Below are 23,681 nucleotides of genomic sequence, written 5' to 3'. Positions count from 1 at the left end.
TCAGAACTCTTTACATGTTAATAGACAAAATACCTTGGAATACCAAGTATTGGAAGGAACTCCTTGACTACTGGTAGAACTTTTTCTTGATCACAAATACTTGCACACATTTATCTAATCTCTAATATTTCTTAATAAATTTAAAGGGAAAGTCATTGTGAAAACCTAGAGGCTTGATATTGTTGATAAATTTGGCTCATAATGAAATGTTACTCAAGGGGCTGTCCCACTTGGCCGTCATTTGCGCGTAATTTACGCGACATCATTTACGCATCACGACACACAATGTGCGCATCGTGACACGCACGTGATGCGCGTATGGTGCGCATTACGCGCACATGGTACGTGATGACATAGGCAGTGACGCGCGGCCACGTGCGGCGTCGCAGGATTTTGTGATGTACAAAATCTTTGCGTGCCATGCAAATGACAGCCAAGTGGGTCAGGCCCTTTAAGCTGAAGAAGGGTCTCGACCTGAAACACCTCCTATTCCTTCTCTCCAGAGATGCTGCCTGTCCCGCTGAGTTACTCCAACATTTTCTGTCTATCTTCGCTATCTTTGAGTTTAGTTTATTGTCATGTGCACCGTAGTAGAGTGAAAAGCTTTTGTTGCGTGCGAACCAGTCAGCGGAATGACAATACATGTTTACAAACGAACCATACACTGTGTACAGGTACATGATAAAGGAAATGTTGCTGCATCGGTAGAGATTTCTAAGTAAGGAAGTGATTGTAATCGTGTGATTGCACACAAAGAGTTGCCTGGGTTGGGCGCCATCTTGCATTCAGCATCGATGTTTATGTGTTCAATTCAACGTCTCCAGTGATCACCATCTTGTCATGTGAAGATGTTTGGGCGTGCCTGAGATCCTGAGAGCTAAACTGCCTGGAGCTGTTCTCCTGACAGGGTCACCCATGACGGGAAGGACAATAGAGACGTTCCTGACAAAACCCCCTCCCAAGAAGAAGACCTCGATGGCAGAGGATGGAGCCTGGCCAACGGTGGAGTCAAGAAGGTGGAAGAAAGCTGCAGCAGGGAGAGACTCCCAGCTGTGGTGGAGTCCATGCTGTTGGACCCGGGTCTGTCTCTGTCAAAGGCCGTGTGGTGGGGGGGCTGTCCGTTCACCAATCTACTCACGGAGAGACATAATGTCTGCGGCTCCAGTATTGGCCTCTTCAGCCATCTCAAGACCTAAATGTTTCTTAAACATTGCGATAGTCCCTGCCACAACTACCCTCCTCTGACAGCTCGTTCCATTCACCTGCAACCCTTTGCGTGAAAAAGTTACCCCTCAGGTTCCTATTAAACCTTTCCCCCCTCATTGTAAATCTATGTTCTCTGGTTCTTCATTCACCTACTCTGGGCAGGATGCTACGCAATCTATTTTGTACGCCTCAATAAGATCACCCCTCGTCCTAGCCTGCTCAACCTCTCCCTATAGCTCCAGGCCCTCAAAGGTGCTGGAAAATCGAAGGTAGACAAAAGTGCTGGAGAAACTCAGCGGGTGCAGCAGCATCTATGGAGTGAAGGAAATAGGCCTATTTCCTTCGCTCCATAGATGCTGCTGCACCCGCTGAGTTTCTCCAGCACTTTTGTCTACCTAGTCGTAGTAGGTCGTAGTAGGTTTGTATGTTAGTTGTAGATAATCGAGGGTAGTCAAAGCAAGTCAAGGGTAGTCGTAGATAGTCTTCATCATAGTTGAAAGGAGGTTGAAGGGAGGTTGAAGGAAGTCGTCTTCACTCTTCACTATTCGGTGTCCAATTTTCCCGAAGTTAGTTGTAGCTGGTCTTCAACATAGTCGAAGGCGGTTGAAGGAAGTTTTCTACATAGTCAAAGGAGGTCTTCAACATGACATTTTTTCAAACTCTTCTAAACTCGCCAATTAGGTCACCCAAGTGGGACAGCCCCTTAACTCATGCTTTCTTTGCAGGATGTGACGGGATCAGGAACATGTAATTCAATCGGACATTTGCACCTACATTATTGTTATTGAGAGAAATTGAGTGTTTGCTCAGTCTTCTAGGCAGGACAGGAGTACATTGGAGGAATGTCAATAGAATCCAATTCACCAAGAAATCAAGACAACCCTTGAATAAATTCAAGGTGCCACCCATTCAAAGAAAGTTTTTTGTTGACACTGTCACCATTACGATTCACAGATATTCAGAATGTATTAAAAGATGTATTCACATTTTAAACAGAAAATGCTGCAAACACTCTGCAGGTCACTAGCACATGTGGAGAGTGAAATAGGGTCAGCACTTCTTGCTTTTATTTTAAAAAACACATCAAGCAACTTTTGAAAAAAAAAATATCCTGATTTTTGTTTTTTTTTTCCAGGAAGCTACAGAGTACTGCCATTTGCTTATCTGTTGGTCTGTGCAATTAAGAACTTCATTGTTCCGTTTTGGGACATGCACGACAATAAAACTCTTCATTCTTCTCACCAGCTGCCTTGAAACAATTTAGAACATGCAGACGTCCCTTCTCAAACAGGTTTGAAGCAAAAATAAATAAATACATGGAAAATTAAGATTCCTTTTTTTCGTAGAGTATACTGATAGAAGACAGAATATATTCTTCAAACTTATTTTGGAAAGGACTAATTGCATATTAAGCATCTGGTACTCTGAAATTAAAAACAAAAAACTGAAAATGATATTGTTGAATAGTGGGTCTGACAGTCAATGAATGATCAGTGAAGATGTCTGCAAATTGACTGGTGCATAAAACACTACTGGTGAATTCAGTCAAAATTCAGGTTGATATTGAAAAAACGCAGGCATCATTCAGCACTTTTCATCATTTGATAATCTTCCTCGTTTACAGTGCCTGCGGAATAATAACAAGATAAATACAATTTCAGCAAACAAAAATGTGCAGTGTTTCATAAATTATCATCAGAGTCTATCAACTGAGTTCAAATATGAGAAGGTATGTGATATGAATGGATATCTGGTCAATACTTCATCTGAATTGTGCCTTTGGCCACAATATCTAAGCTGGATCATGAAAGAGAAAAGAATAGATGGGCGATCAGATGCTTCCTGCACCATTGTAACCTCACTACCAGCGCACACTGCCCTCGGGACGGCTGCTTTGGTGAGGAGACGGTTTCCCACCTCTTGTGGGTTGTTGGGGGAGTTCAGAGCCAGGGGCCACAGTTTAAGAATAAGGAGTAAGCCATTTAGAACGGAGACATGGAAACACTTTTTCTCACAGAGAATGGTGATCCTGTGGAATCCTCTGCCTCAGATGGCAGTGGAGGCAGGTTCTCTGGATGCTTTCAAGAGAGAGCTAGATAGGGCTCTTAAAAACAGTGGAGTCAGGGGATATGGGGAGGAGGCACTAACGAAGTACTGATTTAGGTTGATCGCCCATGAACACATTGAATGGCGGTGATGGCTCGAAGGCCCGAATGGACTACTCCTTCACCAATTGTCGATTGTCTATTGTCTCTTTGCAGAGTGTGGATTTGCAATGAGAGTCTGGGGAAGAATGCAAGGGTCCCTGTCACGGTTTATCCCGAACAGCTCTGTAACAGAGGACTCTCAGACTTATGGACTGTTCCCAGGGACACATTCGGAGATGGACGTCAAGTGCTGCTGGAAGGTCATCAACTCGGTGAAAGACGCTCTTTGGTCTGCGCGAGCGTTGTTGACCACCCAGCGGAGCGAGCTGTCCGTCGGGGAATGTTGCCGACTGGTCCTCTGCAGACTGCAGGAGTACGTGCTGAGGGACTCACTGAAGCTCGGTGCAGCCAACGCCAAGGCTCTGTGGGAGAGGACCACAGTCTAGGGTCCATCCACAGCTGGATGTTGAGGGGCAGCATCTGGTGGAGACGCCCCTCAAACGAAGAGAGGGATCTCACCCCAGGGGGCCACATAATCATAAGATCATGTGATAGGAGCAGAATTAGGCCATTCAATCATAGCTGATCCAACTTTCCCTCCTAACCCCATTCTCCTGCCTTCTCCCCATAACCCTATACTAATCAAGAATCCATCTATCTCTGCCTTAAATATATCCACTGACTTGGCCTCCACAGCTTCTGTGGCAAAGAATTCCACAGATTCACCACCCTCTGACTAAAGAAATTCCTCCTCATCTCCTTCCTAAAACAACATCCTTTAATTCTGAGGCTATGGCCTCTGGTCTTAGCCTCTCCCACTGTAAATAAGCTGTTTCTAAGCTTCCCCCCAGTCTAGGTGAGTCAATAAAACACTGATTCATGTACTGGAACAACTAAACCACTGCAGGTTCGATCTTTGTATCTGCCTGGCCAAGGCTTTAAGCCTCGTGCAAGCAGAGACACTCCAAAAGGTCACGCAGTCCCAAGCGCTCTTGCAGAAGATCAACAACGGATCTCGTGGGGGCTGCCTTTTTTAGGTCCCCAAACCTTGAGGGGCCGAACTACAGAGGGGTGGGATATTTACAATCCAATCAAGTATAACAAATTACAATAGTACATTACTGACAGGTACACAGGCCGATTACAGAAACTTCTTTCATTGTTGCAGGTGAAGCTTCCAGAAGAGGCTAACAGAACCTTGAATAATGCAACATTTACCCTGGGATTCAAACAAACCTGACAGGGCTCAACATTTCAACCAATCGACACTTAACAGAGCAACTGTCTTGCAACATTATTTACAATACGTACACTTAGTTTGCATCTATCCAATTAACCTCAGGCATTTTCCATTTCCTAGGATGTCTTCTGCAAAAATCCCATCCATCTGTCAATTGACTATGCAACACTGATCTAAACCACAGACTTGCTGGCACCATTCAGAAGCTTGTCCCATATCTACAGAGCACACCAACTTGACCAAAATGGCCTAGCAATACATAAGTCCTGATAAATGTTTGGGTACTATGGCTGCTCGGTTTCAGCCAGGATTAACACCACTAGTGGAAACATCCTCTCCACATCCACTCTATCCAAGCCTTTCACTATTCTGTACGTTTCACTAAAGTCCCCCCCCCCCCCCCCTCATTCTTCTAAACTCCAGCGAGTATAGGCCCAGAGCCAACAAAGGCTCATCATAGGTTAACCTACTCATTCCTGGGATCATTCTTCTAAACCTCTTCTCGACCCACTCCGGAGCCAGCACATCCTTCCTCAGATATGGTGCGCAAAATTGCTCACAATGTTCCAAATGCGGCCTTACCAGCGTCTTATAGAGCCTCAGCATTACATCCACCCTGAGTGGCAAAGCTGTCGGGAGTAATGCTATGCGAACACCACAATACCACACTAGTGAATGCATGTAAAGCCTCTGACAATGTTGGAAGAATTTTTGCACCGCTCTTGCTTTGTCTATCATTTTTATTCTGGATAAAGATTATTTTGATATATTTTATTAAAATGAAAGAGATTGGACTTAGCTCAAATTTGCATTCTTGGTCACCCTGCAGTTGCATCTATTGTGCAAGTTGCAAAGAGCAGCTATCACACATTGCGATCACTTGCCTAGCCAATATCAATTACCGATCAACAGCTTGCACTTGCAGCTCAAATGCAACATATGAAATATCATCAGCCCCAAGAATCATTCAATGTTAAAAAATAAATAAACTCTGAACACCAGACATCAATAATCAATAGGAGTAATAAATGATGATGAGTATATGGAACGAGCTGCCACAGGACGTAGTTGAGGCAGGGACCATAGATTGGCTGTAGCGTGTATAAGGAGTGGATGCGAATGTGGGATAACTTGGACCTAATGTGAATGGGCGATCAATGGTCAGCATGGGCTTGATGGGCCGAAGAGCCTGGTTTACATGTTGTATCATTCAATCAATCAATCAAGACGCACTTGTACGAAAGATGCATTTGGATGGATAAGAACAATATTATTTTCAATCACGTACGATTCACTTTAGCAAAGACTATTTGATACCTTTCTGCTTGTACACTGGGTACAATAAGGGTATCGCTAAACCTTGACCTTCCTTCTGGTAGGCTGCAATTAAATTCTTCACCTTTCGAAACAATCTCTTATGGACTCCAGGCGCTGTCTATGAACACATGAGGAAAGAAAGAAAAGGAGAATTTAGTCACAAGTTAAGTTAATTAGTTCATTAGTTGTCAGAGCAGAATTCAGCCATTGGGCCCATCAAGTCTACTCTGCCATTCAATCATGGCTGATCTATCTCTCCCTCCCGACTCCATTCTCCTGCCTTCTTCCCATAATCCCTGACACCCTTATAATCAAGAATCTATCTATCTATGCCTTAAAAATATCCATTGCCTTCTGTGGCAATGAATTCCACAGATTCACCACCATCATCTCTGAAAGAATCTCTACAGAAAATCTCATCAAGGAATTCCTCCTCATCTCATTTCTACAGGTACATCCTTTTATTCCATAGCTCTTCTTAAGCCACCTTCGGTCATGGCTGACCATGGGTGTCTCCAGGGTTGGAGGACGCCGGTGCGTGACTTTGTTTAATGTGGGGAGACTGGTGCACAGACAGCCACTACATGGTCCTTGACAGATCTGGGTCAGGATCCAATGGCACGGAGTCCAAGACGACAGAGACCCTTTTCTGCTGCAGCCTTCATCCGCCTTCCTGTGACGCTCCACTAAGGTCAGCCATCATCCTCCGCCTGTTTCCACCGTTGAGTCTTGGTTGGTGCTCCCCTTCAACCTTACCGCCATGGGTGGCCCTACCAGGAGCATCGCTCCAGACGGCATCGCTCTCAGGATCTCAGGACCACACAAGCTTCTCCACCACGACAAGGTGACAATCCACGGTGCTCAGATTAGACCCAGCTATATTCCTCATCTCTCTATAACTGCAACATTAATAAGAGACATATTTTACATCTCACAAAATCTTGGCCTAATGGTTATTCTAACAAATCTCGTTGATGGCCATTATTACTCTTACTTCATTAGTCACATCCTGCAACGTAACTCTTTTGCTCAGGTGACATTCATGATGATTTCATGCAATTCTACAATTCAGGGGGATTATCACATGCATTTCGAGGACAAACTTGTTTATTTTAGCTTGGTTGAGAGATACAGCATGAAAACAGGCCCTTCAGCCCACCGAGTCCGTTTGATCCTACACACCAGGGACAATTTGGAGAAGCCAACTAACCTACAAACCTGCACGTCTTTGGAGTGTGGGAGAAAACCGGTGGACCTGGAGAAAATCCACGCAGCGACAGGGAAAACGTGCAAACTCCGTACAGACAGCACCCGTAGTAAGGATCCAACCCGGATCCCTGCCGCTATAAGGCAGTAACTCTACAAATTAGCCAAAACAATTATTTGGTTAAGATATAGAAGGAAGTGAAAACAATGAAGGAGTCAAATTGAAACAGTCGGGATATAAATTGGGTCGAGTGCTTAAATCCATGAATACATCCCACACTTCCTGTTTTTAACGTCTGCTTTCGGCTGCATCTTGAACACTCTTCGGAATTTATTGTAAATTCCCTGCAAGTTAAAAATTCACTCACACATAATAACACACGAGCAACAATCCACAGGTGATTCACAAAGTCACATTAACATTGTGACGACCCAAGGTAGTAAAATATGAGATTCGTCCTATCAGGCAAATCTTCCAATTCTTAAAGACTTGGTCTCCATTTATCAACTTATTACCAGCATATGGTGCAACACAACCTTGAAATTAATTGTTTCAGAACCGGGCGAAAGGTGGGTAAAGACACGAAGGAGGTATATCCCTCTCAATTTCTCTTTTGTTTCTCTTTTTCTCTTCTCGATTCTTTTTATTTTAGCTTATGTCACATCACCTTCTTGTTTTGTTTTTCGAGCTATTCTCGAGCTAGAGAGCTCTTTCTATTTCTTGCTTTTCTTACTCTTCGTCTTTGCTATTAAATTAAAAATAAGAAGTTGTACATGAAATGTAATATTATTGGACATCACTTCTAATAAAAATATTATATATAAAAAAAAATAAAAAAATAAGCTGACAATGATCAGAAAGGAGGAGCGCAGAAATGGGGGGCTGGTGAAATAAAAATTAGGGGCAGCTAATCCTGCAGTTGCAGGATCACGGAGAGAGAGAGAAAGGATTCCACGGTTAAATGGAACTAAAAAGGAATAAGATGATGGGTAGACACAGATTGCTGAAGTAACTCAGTGAGGTCAGGCAGCATCTCTGGAGAAAAGGAATAGGTGATGTTTCGGGTCGAGACCCTTCTTCAGACTGAGAGTCAAGGGAGAGGGAAACTAGAGGTATGAAGTGGTCATAAGGTCATAAGGTCGTAAGGTCATAAGGAATAGTAGAATTAGGCCATTCGGCCCATCAAGTCTGCTCTGCAATTCAATCATGGCTGATCTATCTCTCCCTCCTATCCCCATTCTCCTGCCTTCTCCCCATAACCCCTGACACCCGTACTAATCAAGAAAGGTGCAAAGAACAGATGAATGATAGTTATGAAAAGAACAAATCAACGGCAGCAATGGTGATCAAGAACAAATGGAGCCCACAATGGTCCATTGTTGGCTGTGGGGAAAGGTGATAACGAGCGGATACAAAAAATGATGTCAACGAAGCAAGGGTTATTTAAAATTAGAGAAATCAATATTCATACCTCTGGGATGTAAGAAGCCTCTCTCTATAGCTCAGACCCTCGAGTCCTGACAACATCTCTGCACCCTTTCCAGCTTGACAACATGGTGCCCAATACTGACCACAGTACTCTAAATGTGGCCTCGCCAACTCCTTAAATAACTTCAACACGACTTCCCGACATCTATCCTGATTCCCATCGTTGGACAGAAAGTAGAAAGCCTGAAATCCCACATCACGAGGTCCGGGGTAATGTGGGACAGCAACAGAAAGTTATGAATCACCTCTTGCACTACATTGGACCTGTTTTCTTTTGCAGCTTTTTTTCTTTTTACTGTCTTGCAGAATTGAATTGAATTGCATTGAATACTGTATTGTCGCAGTGAAATTCTTTGCTTGCACACCCATATAACCATATAACAATTACAGCACGGAAACAGGCCATTTCGGCCCTTCTAGTCCGTGCCGAACACTTATTCTCCCCTAGTCCCATCTACCGAGAAATTGCAAAAAAAAAATTTCAACCAGAACTGTGAGATTATTATTATGACCAGGAATGACTAAGCAGTTCATCTTTCTCAGATGCAAACCGGAAGCTTGAGAAAAAGGAGGAACTCATCAGTGAAATGGAGAGTTGATGTTTTAAGTTGGGGCCCTTCATCTGATGTTAATATCGGGTTCTGCGCGAGAGTTAATGTTGTAGAATACCCGAAATGAAAGTAACGAGCGTAAGATAGTCAGTGGTAGTTCTTTATTCGCCTCCAAAGATGTCTTCATACTGCATGATCAATATGAGTCAATTCGGGGGTAGATTGGGAAATATGTAACCCAGGGGCAAGTCAGAATGTAAAACCCACCAACACATGGTTGAACTGAAAAAAAAAAACGTTTGACGTGCAGCTAAGTAAGTATTTTCAGATTCAGATTCAGATTCAGATTCAGATTCAACTTTAATTGTCATTGTCAGTGTACAGTACAGAGACAAAGAAATGCAGTTGGGTCACAAGGTAGTGCAGATGCTGGAATCTGGAATGAAACACAAACTGCAAGTAACTGCAGATGCGAGAATCTTGAGTAAAACAAAGAGAGGCTGTCTGTCCCACTAAGTTATTCCAGCACTTGGTATTTTGCGTAAGTATTTTAGACAATAGACAATAGGCGTAGGAGTAGGCTATTCGGCCCTTTGAGCCAGCACCGCCATTCACTGTGATCATGGCTGATCATCCACAATCAGTACCCCGTTCCTGCCTTTTCCCCATATCCCCTGACTGCTATCTTGAAGAGCTCTATCCAACTCTCTCTTGAAAGCATCCAGAGAAGTGGCCTCCACTGCGTTCTGGGGCAGAGAATTCCACAGATTCACAACCCACTGGGTGAAGAAGTTGTGTTTGTGGCAGCTATTTTGGGGAATAGTTTAAAGAGGATGAAAATTGACGTTGGTGCGGATGGAATTTAGTTGTGTGTGGGGTATAAATATCTGCAAAAACTAGATGATGTAAGCAATCTGTATTTGTTCTTTTTATATCATCAACTGCAATGATGCTGACTTTTCTGGCGTTAAATTTAATGGAGGCTCAGCAGACAATAATTTCCACCAACACGTTATTTAGCATCTTTATTTATTGAGTTGAAAATCCCCACTGTCCCTCTGCTCTCCAGAGCATATTAAATGATTCTGCCCTTTACCCCATCTACTTACAGAATTTAAATAAGCTACATTATAATGGGAAGATAAATAGGACTGATTAATAGAAACAGTGAATTCACGGCAGGAATTAAAGAGATAAATTTGAGTAAGAATTAAGCCAGTGGATATATGTTTAGCTCAGTAATGAATTGCAAAGTTGCTGAAGATCAAACCACGATAAGGTCTGAATCTCATTCTATCTTTCTGTAAACCATTCAGAATGTAATGTTATTGCTTTAATGGGACAATCAAAATGATATGAGATGGTCAATTAGACCATTCTAATACTGAAAAATTATTATCTTAGATCATTTCATCGCTATTGGACCAAGTCGTGCTGGGTGGGGCCGCAGTTAGGAGGAAGATGAATATATGCATTTGTATATATAATTCTGGGCGGCACGGTGGCGCAGCGGTGGAGTTGCTACCTTACGGCGCCAGAGGCCCGGGTTCAATCAATCAATGCTGTCTGCATTGAATTTGTACGTTCTCCCTGTGACCACGTGGGTTTTCTCCAGGAGCTCCGGTTTCCTCCCACACTCCAAAAACGTGCAGGTTGTAGATTAATTGGCTTTGGTAAAAATGTCAATTGGCCCCAGTGTGTAGGATAATGCGAGTGTGCAGGGTGATTGCCGGTCGGAGCGGGCCCGGTGTGCCGAGGCGCCTGTTTCCGCGCTGTATTACTAAAGACTGAACTCTAAACCTTAAGCACCCTTCTTAGGTCATCTTTACCCTTTAGTGCTTGCACGAAATATTTGCTTGCCAAATCCAACAGGGGAATCATATCCCAGACAAGAAATACCACGTCTGCTGAAAACAGCCTCTCTCTGGTCTTACCCAACATGGGTTAGCCGATCATGTTCTGCCAAAACCATACGTAACCACACTTTGTAAGTTCACAAGTTCAGATTCACATTCACATTCACATTTATTGTCACATGCACCAATTAAGGCACAGTGATATTTGAGTTACCATGTAACCATACAATTAAAAAAGAACACAACACAATTAAAAGGAAAGATGGAACTTAATATAAACATCCACCATGATGGAAGGCAATAAAGCTCATTCAGTCTTCCTCCTATTGTTCACCCGTGTTTGGGGCCTTGACCCTACGGACAGCCCGATGTACAAGCCCTCTCATCGGGATGATCGAACCTCCTAAGATTCATAGGTGATAGGAGTAGAATTAGGCCATTCGGCCCATCAAGTCTACTCCACCATTCAATCACAGCTGATCTATCTCTCCCGCCTCACCCCAGTCTCCTTTCTTTTCCACATAACCCCTGGCACCCGTACTGATCAACAATCTATCTATCTCTGCCTTAAAAATATCCCTGACTGAACGGCTATTCCACAGCCTTCTGTGGCAATGAATTCCACAGATTCACCACCCTCTGACTAAAGAAATTCCTCCTCATCTCCTTCCGAAAGTAACGTCCTTTAATTCTGAGGATATGGCCTGTGGTCCTAGACTCTCCCACTAGTGGAAACATCCTCTCCATGTCCAGTCTATCCAAGCCTTTCACTCTCCCGGACAAGAACTACCGGGTCTGCAGAAAGCACCCTCACTCTGTTATTACTTGGAAACATAGAAACATAGAGAATAGATGCAGGAGTAGGCCATTCGGCCATTCGAGCCAGCGCTGCCATTCAATGTGATCGTGGCTGATCATCCACAATCAGTACCCCGGTCATGCTTTGCAAAAACCCTTACAAGTAACAACATTTAACATTGTCATGCTTTGAACTCGATACCCTAAACGTCCACATATACAGTGAGAGACCAACTCTTCGAACTGAATGGAAACAGTGCTGTCAAATTTTGTTTACAAAGTAAATTTCTCTTACTTCAACAGTCCACGAATCTGATGGCGTCTTGAACACACGATATGTGTAAACTACCCCGGAACATCTGTCAAATAGAAAACTGGGTTTTAATTACCTCAAAAGGCAGTTGTTTAAAGAACAAAGTAAAACAGCCTCAACACATTAATTTCACATTTTATCAGATGTTTTTTTATGTGAATCTGTTTTTCTTCCATCGAAAAACACATTTGTACCATTGTAGTGGTTCGTAAGTTCTAGGAGCAGAATTAGGCCATTCGGCCCATCAAGTCTACTCCGCCATGCAATCATGGCTGATCTATCTTTCCCTCTCAACCCCATTCTCCTGCCTTCCCCCCATAACCCCTGACACCCGCAGAGTGGTGTTATAAAAGTCCAAGAAACACAGTCAACTTCAATTGTGGCCTCTCCAGAATGGTAGTAGAAGTTTGCACTGTAAACCAGTTTTAACGTGTTACTCTATTGATGTGTTACAAGATCTCACAAATGTGAGCACTTAACTGAGTAGCTGTGACCTCAGCAACCATAGAGCCATCGAGTCATAGTGATACAGCATTGAAACAGGCCCTTCAGCCTAATTTGCCCACGCCGACCAACATGCCCCATCTAAACTGGTCCCACTTGTCTGCATTTGACCCATATCCCTCCAAAACTACCCTACCCATGTACCTATCTAAATGTTTCTTAAACATTGCGATTGCACCTGCCTCAACTACCTCCTCTTGCAGCTCGTTCCATACACCCACCACCCTTTGAGTAAAAAAAATTACCCCTCAGGTTCCCGTTAAATCTTTCTCCCCTCACCTTAAACCTATGTCTATCGAGCCAGAAGAGGACATCTTCTTGGATAATCCCTCAGGATTCAACATGATTTGTTTTCATAAGTTCTTTAGTCATAGGAATAGAATTAGCCCATCAAGACTACTCTGCCATTCAATCATGGCTGATCTATCTCTCCCTCTCAACCCCATTCTCCTGCCTTCTCCCCATAACCCCTGGCACCCTGACTAATCAAGAATCTGTCAATCTGCGGCTTAAACATACCCCACCGCTTGGCCTCCACAGCCGTCTGTGGCAAGAATTCCACAGATTCACCACCCTCTGGCTAAAGAAATTCCTCCTCATCCCCTTCCTAAAGTCTCCTTTCACTCCAGTTCTGTAGGATCTGAGAGAAATTACGCCCTTCCACTCTCATGACAAAGTTCTTGAACTGTTCTGCATCCTCAACTTCTCTATCTTCCTGCCTTCTCCATCTTTCAGTCAGAAGAAGGGTTCCGCCCTAAAACACCACGTAGTCCTTTTCTCCAGAGATGCTGCCTGACCCGCTGAGTTACTCCAGCATTTTGTGTCTACCTACATTATTTTACATTCGAGATACAGAGCGGAAACAGGCCCTTCGGCCCACCGAGCCCGCGATGACCAGTGATCCTGCACACCAGCAACATCCTACATGCAGTAGGGACAATTTACAATTTTACCGAAGCCAATCAGCCTGCAAACCTGTACATCTTTGGAGTGTGGGAGGAAACCGGAGCACCCGGAGAAAACCCACACAGATCACGGGGAGAGAGTACAAACTCCGTACAGACAGCACCCGCAGTCAGGATCAAACCCGGGTGTCCAGCGCTGTAAGGCAGCAACTGTACCACTGCACCACCGTGCCGCACATCGACTTACTCCTCCCAGTTGGCGCGTTAGCTTTTAGTGTCCACACAATCTCCTTCATCTCACCATTTTTGCTCTTCCCGTGGTTCGAGAGTTGACAAAGTGTAACCGATAAAGCCTTTCATTCATGCGGCTCATTATATTAGTGGACAATGAATGTTTCACATACTAGCTTGTAATGTAATCACTGATACGGAATTCATGAGACTGCATTTTCAACTACAGATATTCCTGAAAGTGACGATGGGAACATGGGGGGAGGGTATTGACATGGACAGAGAACTGGTTGGCAGACAGGAAGCAAAAAGTAGGTATAAACAGGTCCTTTTCAGAATGGCAGGCAGTGACTAGTGGGGTGGCGCAAGGCTCAGTTCTGAGATCCCAGCTATTTACAATATATACTCATGATTTAGACGAGGGAATTAAATGTAACATCTCCAAGTTTGCGGATGACACAAAGCTGGGTGGCAGTGTGAGCTGCGATGAGGATGCTCTGAGGCTGCAGGGTGACTTGGATAGGATGGGTGAGTGGGAAGATGCATGGCAGATGCAGTATAATGTGGATAAATGTGAGGTTAAGAACAAGAAGGCACATTATTATCTGAATGGTGTCAAATTAGGAAAAGGGGAGGTGCAACGAGACCTGGGTAGTCTTGTACATCAGTCACTGAAAGTAAGCATGCAGGTACAGCAAACAGGCTGTTCAGGAAAGCAAATGGCATGTTGGCCTTCATAGCAAGAGGATTTGAGTATAGGAGCAAGGAGGTCCTTCTGCAGTTGTACAGGGCCCTGGTGAGACCACCCCTGCAGTATTGTGTGCAGTTTTGGTCTCTTAATTTGAGGAAGGACGTTATTGCTATTGAGAGAGTTTAACTTAGGTTCACCAGGTTAATTCCCAGGATGGCTTGACTGACATATGATGAAAGAATGGGTCAACTGGGTTTGTATTCACTGGAATTTAAGATGAGAGGGGATCTTATAGAAACATGTAGAATTCTTAAGCATTTGGACACGCTAGAGGCAGGAAACATGTTCCCGATGTTGGCAGAGTCTAGAACCAGGGGTCTCGGTTTAAGAATAAGGGGTAGGCCATTTAGGACTGAGATGGGGAAAAATGTATTTACCCAGAGAGTTGTGAATTTGTGGAATTCTCCGCCACAGATGTATTTCAGACTCTGGCTTTTATGATACACCAGGTTTACTGTGTGCTAGAAAGTCTGAGGACTTTACTGATCTTAAAACTGTCCAGTTTATCACAATAAGGAGGTTATCCTCTTCTGCACTGGCAATAAACCGCTGAACTTTGCAAATGATTGGTAGCAGAAGCTGATCATGGGCTCCTCGCGTTTGAGGTGCATTTGATTTATGCGTTTTTGAAATAATGCGGCTGTTCTTTTCATAGCAAAGCCTGATTTACACAGTGGTATTTTGGAACAAGTGCGCTCAAGTTTACTGCTGGCGGCTCAGACACTTGCACGTTTAATGTAAGTGTTTTTGATTCATGATCCGATTCAAGCGCGTGATCCCTAAGTCAAACATGAGGTGCCACTACACATTAAATTGCTGACATGCAAACTGGAGATACGGCATCTCATGTTCCACTTAGGTAGCTTCCAACCTTGTGCAGCACAGTGTCTTAGTGGTAGAGCTACTGCCTGACAGTGCCAGAAACCCAGGATCGATCCAAACTTCGAGTTTGGAACATGGAGTTTGCACGTTCTCCCCGTGACCTGCACGGGTTTTCTCTGAGATCTTCGGTTTCCTCCCACGCTCCAAAGAACAACAGGATTGTAGGTCAATTGGCTTGGTATAAATGTAAATTGTCCCTAATGTTTGTAGGGTAGTGTTAGTGTGCAGGGATCGCTGGTCGGTGCGGACTCGGTGGGCCGAAAGATCTGTTTTCACGCTGTAACAGTAATGTATTATAGAGGCATATTGTGATACAGCGTGGAAACAGACCCAACTTGCCCACACTGGCCAACATGTCCCAGCTACACTAGTCCCACCTCCCACGTTGGGATAGTCTTCTACAGCCCAATGAAGGTCTCGACCCGAAACGTCACCTATTCCGTTTCTCCAGAGATGCTGCCCGACCCGCTGAGTTACTCCAGCTTTTTGTGTCTATTTTTGGTTTAACCCAGCATCTGCAGTTCCTTCCTACTCAAAGTGAAGGGATTCAGGAACAGAGAGCACTGGGGAGGTTGAGGGGTCAAGGAGTGGATGGGTAAACGGGTGGACAAATGAAGAGGGAAGAGAGGGTTAGATTAGCTCTTAGGGCTAAAGGAATCAAGGGGTATAGGGAAACAGCAGGAACGGGGTTCCTGATTTTAAATGGGCAGCCCTGATCATATTGAATGGTGGTGCTGGCTCGAAGGGCCGAATGACCTACTCCTGCACCTATGTTTCTATGGGTCTACGTTTCGATCCGATTGTTCGTGTGCGTTTGAGAGGAAAGTTGCCTACGTGTTAAATGGCTCACCGACAAGCGAGCATTCATACTGAAGTAGCAGAGACTGGTCACCCATCGTCTGAGTTGCTGCACTCCACAATGGCCGTGTGGTGTCTGGTGTGAAAAAGCTTCCTCACGTTGATAGAAACCACACGCATGCAATGTTCACTGCACATAATGTGTTAGGCATGGATTTTGCAAACCTTGCCAACACTGGAGACAGGTCAACAAAGTGTTCTCTTAATGAGGTTTTATCAGGTATATTATGAAGAATTTATGTTCTTATGAAAGATGCATCGATGATGTCACTTTTAATTAGATCATGCGATCATAAGGTCATAAGTGATAGGAGGAAAATTAGGCCCTTCGGCCCATCAAGTCAAATCCACCATTCAATCATGGCTGATCTCACTCTCCTTCATAACCCCATTCTCCTGCCTTCTCCCCATAACCTCTGACACCCGTACTAAGCAAGATAGGTCAGAATAGATCAAGTAAAAAAGCAATCGAGACCCAGGGGACATAGGTTTAAGGTGAGGGGGGGGAAAGATTTAATGGGAATCTGAGAGCTAACATTTTTTACACAAAGGGTGGTGGATGTATGGAACCGGCTGCTGGAGGAGGTAGTTGAGGCAGGGACTGTTGCAATGTTAAAGAAACATTTAGACAGGTACAGAAGCCCCAGAGATGAAGGAGATTGAAAAGTTTGGTGGACACAGCCCAGTCCATCACGGGTACTGACCTCTGCACCATCGAAGGGATCTTTAGGAGACACTGCCTCAAAAAAGGTACTCAACGTCATCAAAGACCCTCACCACCATGGCTATGCTCTCTTTATAACACTATCATCTGAAAGAAGGAATAGGAGTCTGAATAACTTGAGCTTCTTCCCAACAACCATAACACGAAACAACACGAACATGAACCTCAACTATGAACTATGGATGGTCATTGGTTTCATTAAGGACTTTGAATGAATGAATGCATGAATGAATAAATAAGTTTATGAATAAGTTTATTGGCCAAGTATTCACATACAAGGGATTTGCCTTGGTGCTCCGCCCGCAAGTGACAACATAACATACAGTGACACATTAGGAATGACACATTAAACTTTGGGGGGTTTTTTGCACAACTATTGAGGTTATCGAAAGTTTGTTCATTATATATTATCTGTGTGCATTGTGTTTCCAGGTATGTAATACTAGCATTTCACTGCTCTGTCGTTGGTACGTATGCCAATGAAACACTCATGACTCACTTGATCTGGCAAAGTCGGGTAAGTTTCCACCGTGCCCTCCAGCCGCACAGCTCCCATTAGACAAGACACTACCATCATTAAAACAGGTTCCACAACCGATCAGTCATATTGTACATTGGTGGTTCTACAATGAAGGTTATTTGGTCTGAGTGTGTTGGCTTTCACGTTGACTGTGCCGCCTTCAACAAGAAATTACTGAAAAGTGAATGGACTGAACAGTACGTTGTTCAAAAGAAAGACACAACCCACAAGAAACATTGCACTGCAGATCCCATAGGTCCCCTTGATGGTGCTACAACCACTTTCCAACTGCTTAGATGTAAGTCAACATCTCCATCTCAGACTGCAAGAAACTGCAGATAGCTGTGGAAACAGCCCAGTGATTATACAAATCAATCTCCCTTCCATTGACTCCATCTACACTTCACGCAGCCTCGGCAAGGCCAGCAGCATAATCAAGGACCAGTCTCACCCCGGTCACTCCCTCTTCTCCCCTCTCCCATCAGGCAAGAGGTACAGAAGTTTGAAAACGCAGATTCAAGGACATGTTTCTACCCAGCATTTATCAGGCAACTAAAGGGCCCGTCCCACTTGGGCGTCATTTGCGCGTCATTTACGCAACATCGTTGCTCGTGATGCGCGCATGGCGTGCATTACGCGAGCATGGTGCGTGGTGACGTATGCAGTGACGTGCGGTCGCGCACGGCGACCCAGCATATTGGGATTCACAAAATCTTCGCGCGCCACCTGCGTGACACGCAAATGACGCCCAAGTGGGACAGGCCCTTTAATCATCCTCTCATCAACTAGAGAGCGGTCCCGACCTCCTATCTACCCCATTGGAGACCTTCGAACTATCTTTAATCAGACTTCACAGGACTTTATCTTCCACTAAACATTATACCCTTCATCCTGTGTCTGTATACCGTGGACAGCTTGATTATGATCATGTATAGTAGGTATGTTACAAAGCCTACCTGAATCGTGGCTGAGCATCTGCCCTACCCCGTGTGTGTGATTTTGGCGCTGTTTAGAGGGGGCGGGTTTAAAACGCGATTTTTACTAGGCTGTTGCAATCGAAAATGTTCAGCCTAGTAAATCATTGACGGAAAATCGCTGAAAGACCCCGTCGCAAAAGGTATTATTAGATTTTATGGCCTTGTATAATAGTTATAGTAGTTTAAAAACCACTCTCTCAACCCGCAACCTCTCGCAGCCCCAGGGTTTTATAAAGCAAACAATTAAAGGTATGTACCTTATTTTTACATTAAAAGGGGCTTCTTAAGAACCCTGTATATAAAGTTTTCTATAGCGAATAGTTCATTTTGGGCTCTTTGTACCCCGCAGTATTTTTCTGGGCATTTGGGGGCACAAATCCAGCGCAATGTGAACGTTCTAAACCAGCGCGTAAATGGACTTTAATTTACAGCAATTGAACACTAAATTCCTTCCATTTGGCCTATAAATTAATGTAAATGAGATTTTAAAATCATGTTTTATTGTGAATTATTTGTGAATATTATTTGGACACTTGGGCTATTTAAAAACGTTAATCATTTATTAAGAAATGGATAGATGTTTAGATCTAGTAATTGAAGTTTGAAATTAGCTACAATTGGGGTAACTAATTATATGCTTTAATTTCAGGTCCTCCAAGTAAGATTATTTTATATTTGTTTCAGAATGGTTCAATCTATGATAACTGAAAATTTCATTCAGTTCTCTTAATTTTTAAGGAGGTTATGGGCTTTTGACTGTCCTCGATCACAGCTTTTTTGTTATGTCCATAGAAAATCAATAGGGAACAAGATGCTAATTTCTGGGTATGAAAATGGCCATAACTTTTTTATTACTTGAGATATGAAAGTGAATTAGGTGTCAAATTAAACTTATTGTTATGCTTTATCTGATGGGATAAATTGCAGACTTGATTTTTTTAAATCTCAAAATTTTGTAACATTGCTATGTATAGTCTTTTAACAGACTGGACAGCATGCAACAAAAACACATTTCACTGTACATTTGACTATAATAAAACTAAACAAAATTATATTTTATTAATGCCGTGGTATGTGGTAATAATGTGTCGAGTTTTATTATTCATAGATTAATAAGACAGCACCCGTAGTCGGGATCGAACCTGGGTCACAGGCACTGTAAGGCAGCTGCAGCGCGACATCTTCGCCACTGTGCAGTCCATTTATGCATTTCTCTTTGGTCGACTTAATGAACTGCATTTAATGAAAGCCACTGGTTGTGAGCTCTGACTCTGAGTGCACAGCACTCAAATGCCTTCTGGTTTGCCAGCTGGAGGTAATGCAAGCAGACAGATCTTGCAATCACTATCTGGCAACCTTTCCAGGTACAATTGCAATGACAATGATAGATTCGAGGTGAAGCAGCAGACTCAATAATTGAGATGCGTTCGTGCATGAAAGAAATAATAGGATTGGCGACGCTTGCAATCCCTTCAATGAAAACCACAAATGAGGAGTGGGTTACAATTTGATGAACCACAAGTTAGAAGTAACACGATCACAAGATGCAACGATCTAATACGACCAATTGAGGTACTACTCCAGAACGCAGAATTTACAATGTCAGGGAATGTTGGTAAATAGGGACATTTTCACAGAGATAATCCAGTGAGAATCGAACTGGAACCAAAATTGCACAGTAGCACAGCAGTAGAGTTGCTGCCTCACAGCACCAGAGACCCGGGTTTGATCCTGACTATGGGTGCTGTTTGTACTGTGACTGCACGGGTTTTCTCCGGCTGCTCCGGTTTCCTCCCACATTCCAAAGACATGCAGGTTTGTAGCTTGAAGAAGCGTCTCATAGATATATACACAATCGATGCAGGAGTAGGCCGTTCGGCCCTTCGAGCCAGCACCGCCATTCAATGTGATCATGGCTGATCATCCACAATCAGTACCCCGTTCCTGCCTTCTCCCCATACCCCTTGATTCCGCTAGCCCAAAGAGTTAGAAACATAGAAACATAGAAATTAGGTGCAGGAGTAGGCCATTCGGCCCTTCGAGCCTGCACCGCCATTCAATATGATCATGGCTGATCATCCAACTCAGTATCCCGTACCTGCCTTCTCTCCATATGTTATATATACGATCCCCTTAGCCACAAGGGCCACATCTAACTCCCTCTTAAATCTCTAACTCTCTTTAGAATGCCACCAGTGAATCGGCCTCCACTGCCTTCTGAGGCAGAGAATTCCACAAATTCACAACTCTCTGTGTGAAAAAGTATTTCATCTCAATTCTAAATGGCTTACCCCTTATTCTTAAACTGTGGCCCGTAGTTCTGTACTCCCCCAACATCAGGAACGTGTTTCCTGCATCTAGCGTGTCCAATTCCTTAATAATTTGATTTGGTTCCATAAGATATCCTCTCATCCTTCTAAATTCCAGTTAATACAAGCCTAGCCACTCCATTCTTTCATCATATGAGAGTCACGCATTCCAGGAATTAACCTGGTGAACCTACGCTGCACTCCCTCAATAGCAAGAATGTCCTTCCTCAAATTTAAAGACCAAAACTGCACACAATATTCCAGGTGCAGTCTCACCAGGGCCTTGTACAACTGCAGAAGGACCTCTTTGCTCTTACACTCAACTCCATTTGTTATGAAGGCCAACATGCCATTCGGCCATTCATTGTAATCATGGCTGATCATCCACAATCAGTAACACGTGCCTGCCTTCTCCCCATACCCCTTGATTCCGCTAGCTCCTAGAACTCTATCTAACTTTGGCCTCCACTGCCTTTTGTGGCAGAGAATTCCACCAATTCACAACTCTCTGGTTAAAAAAGTTTTTTCTCATCTCAGTTTTAAATGGCCTCCCCTTTATTCTTAGACTGTGGCCCTTTGTTCTAGACTCCCCCAACATTGGGAACATTTTTCCTGCATCTAGCTGGTCCAGTCCTTTTATAATTTTATATGTTTCTATAAGATCCCCTCTCATCCTACTAAATTCCAGTGAATACAAGCTTTCCAATCTTTCCTCATATAACAGTCCCGCCATCCCGGGGATTTACCTTGTGAACCTACGCTGCACTCCCTCAATAGCAAGGATGCCCTTCCTCAAATTCCTCTTGTTATGAAGGCCAACATGCTATTAGCATTCTTCACTGCCTGCTGTACCGGAATGTTTACTTTCAGTGACTGGTGTACAAGGACACCCACATCTCGTTGCATTTCCCTTTTTCCTAATCTGGCACCATTGAGATAATAATCTGCCTCCTTGTTCTTGCCGCCAAAGTGGATAACCTCACATTTATCCACATTATACTGCATCTGCCATGCATCTGCCCACTCACCCAACCTATCCAAGTCACCCTGCACCCTCATAGCATCCTCTTCACAGTTCACACTGACACCCAGCTTTGTGTCATCTGCAAATTTGCTAATGTTACTTTTAATTCCATCCTCTAAATCATTAACGTATCTTGTAAATAGCTGCGGTCCCAGCACCGAGCCTTGCGGCACCCCACTAGTCACTGCCTGCCATTCTGAAAGGGACCCGTTAATCCCTCCTCTTTGTTTCCTGTCTCCCAACCAATTTTCTATCCATGTCAATACCGCACCCCCAATACCATGTGCTCTAATTTTGCCCACTAATCTCCTGTTTGAGACTTTATCAAAGGCTTTCTGAAGGTCCAGGTACACTACATCCACTGGCTCTCCCTTGTCCATTATTACATTGTTACATCCTCAAAACATTCTGGAAGATTTGTCTAGCATGATTTCCCCTTCGGAAATCCATGCTGACTCGGACCGATCCTGTTACCGCTATCCGAATGTGCCGACCCGAAACGTCACCCCTTCCTTCTCTCCAGAGATGCTGCCTGTCCCGCTGAGTTACTCCAGCACTTTGTGTCTTCCGTTTAAACCTGCATCTGCAGTTCCTTCCAACAATCACTAAGTACAGTTGTGATTGTATAGCAGTCCTGTAGCTCGCAGGCAAGTAGACCAGCTAAAGATCAACGATGGAGCATGTTGAGAAACAGAGGCCGCATAATGAACCATTTGCCATTGCCAACAGGAAACTGTGGGGAACAACCACAGAAGGGTCAGCTATCCAAATAGCACCACCCTCTGTATGAAAAGGTCGCCCCTCATATTCCTACGAAATCTTTCACCCCACAGCTTAAACCTGTGTCCTCTCGTTCTTGATTCCCCTTCCCGGGAAAAAGACCCCGTGCATTCACCCTGTGTAGTCCCCTCATGATTCTATACATGCATGATAATAAAGACTTTGAAAAAGGAGTGAATACGATAAAAGAGGAAACTGGTGGGCAATGGAAATGATACATCATTTGACAAATCACAAACCACAGAGTTTACAGCCAGTCCTCAGTTTTCAATGTATATATATATATTTTTTTTAAATTTACAACAATAGTTAAATACTGAAGGAATCGAGCTTCATATTTATGAAACCTCAGTTTTAGTTGTTAGTTTTAGTTTTAGAGATACTGCAAGGAAACAGGCCCTTCGGCCCACCGAGTCAGCGCCGACCAGTGATCCCCGCACACTAACACAATCCTACACACACTAGGGGCAATTTACAATTTTACCGAGCCAATTAGCCTGCCAACCTGTACGTCTTAGTGTGGGAGGAAACCGAAGATCTCGGAGAAAACCCACACAGTTCATGGGGAGAACGTACAAACTGCGTTTAGACAGCACCCGTAATCGGGACTAAACCCGGGTCTCCAGCGCTGCATTCACTGTAAGGGAGCAACTCTACCGCTGCGCCACCGTGACTGCCTTTCTAGTGCTGGAATTGACAGATTTATGAACCCAAAATGGTTAACTGAGGCCAAGCATAACATGAATAGTGCTGGCACCATAGATGGCAGCCACGCCAACAGCCCGACTCCTCTTTTTCTTCTTTTGCTTACTGGGTTTACTTGTATGTTTTTAGTGAACCTTTAGTTTTTGTATTATGTGTGGGTGTGGGGGGGGGGGTTGGGTCGAAACCTTTTTCATCTCTTTCCTCGACGGAGATGTGACTTTTTCATCGTATCTCCGTCTGCACTGTGGCTTCAACATCGTTGAGCTGGCGGTCCCTTTATTAGGGATCAACTGCGGGAGCTCCAACCGCAGGAGCTGTGACCGCTCTGAGCGTGAGAACTTCGATTGCCGCCTGCAGGAGTTTCCATCGCCCCGACTGTGGGAGTTTC

At 44.0% G+C, this 23,681-nt stretch overlaps 1 protein-coding gene across 1 annotated transcript in view; it reads right to left on the bottom strand.

Annotated features, from left to right (window-relative positions):
* Positions 1-1,722: 1,722 nt before the first annotated feature.
* Positions 1,723-23,681, bottom strand: part of LOC129702047 (SH2 domain-containing protein 1A-like) — a 38,988-nt gene continuing 17,029 nt past the window's right edge. Inside the window, exons 2-4 of the mRNA XM_055643569.1 lie at positions 12,106-12,169; positions 5,911-6,028; positions 1,723-2,833 (exon numbers count right to left, since the gene is read on the bottom strand). Coding sequence (XP_055499544.1) covers positions 2,787-2,833; positions 5,911-6,028; positions 12,106-12,169 — 229 coding nt within the window. The 3' untranslated portion in view covers positions 1,723-2,786. The remainder of the gene's footprint in view (positions 2,834-5,910; positions 6,029-12,105; positions 12,170-23,681) is intronic.

Source organism: Leucoraja erinacea, chromosome 12 (genome assembly GCF_028641065.1).
Source record: "Leucoraja erinacea ecotype New England chromosome 12, Leri_hhj_1, whole genome shotgun sequence".
Lineage (NCBI taxonomy): Eukaryota > Metazoa > Chordata > Chondrichthyes > Rajiformes > Rajidae > Leucoraja > Leucoraja erinaceus.
Note: the sequence above shows the minus strand (reverse complement) of the source record. Positions and strands in the feature narration are given on the sequence as shown.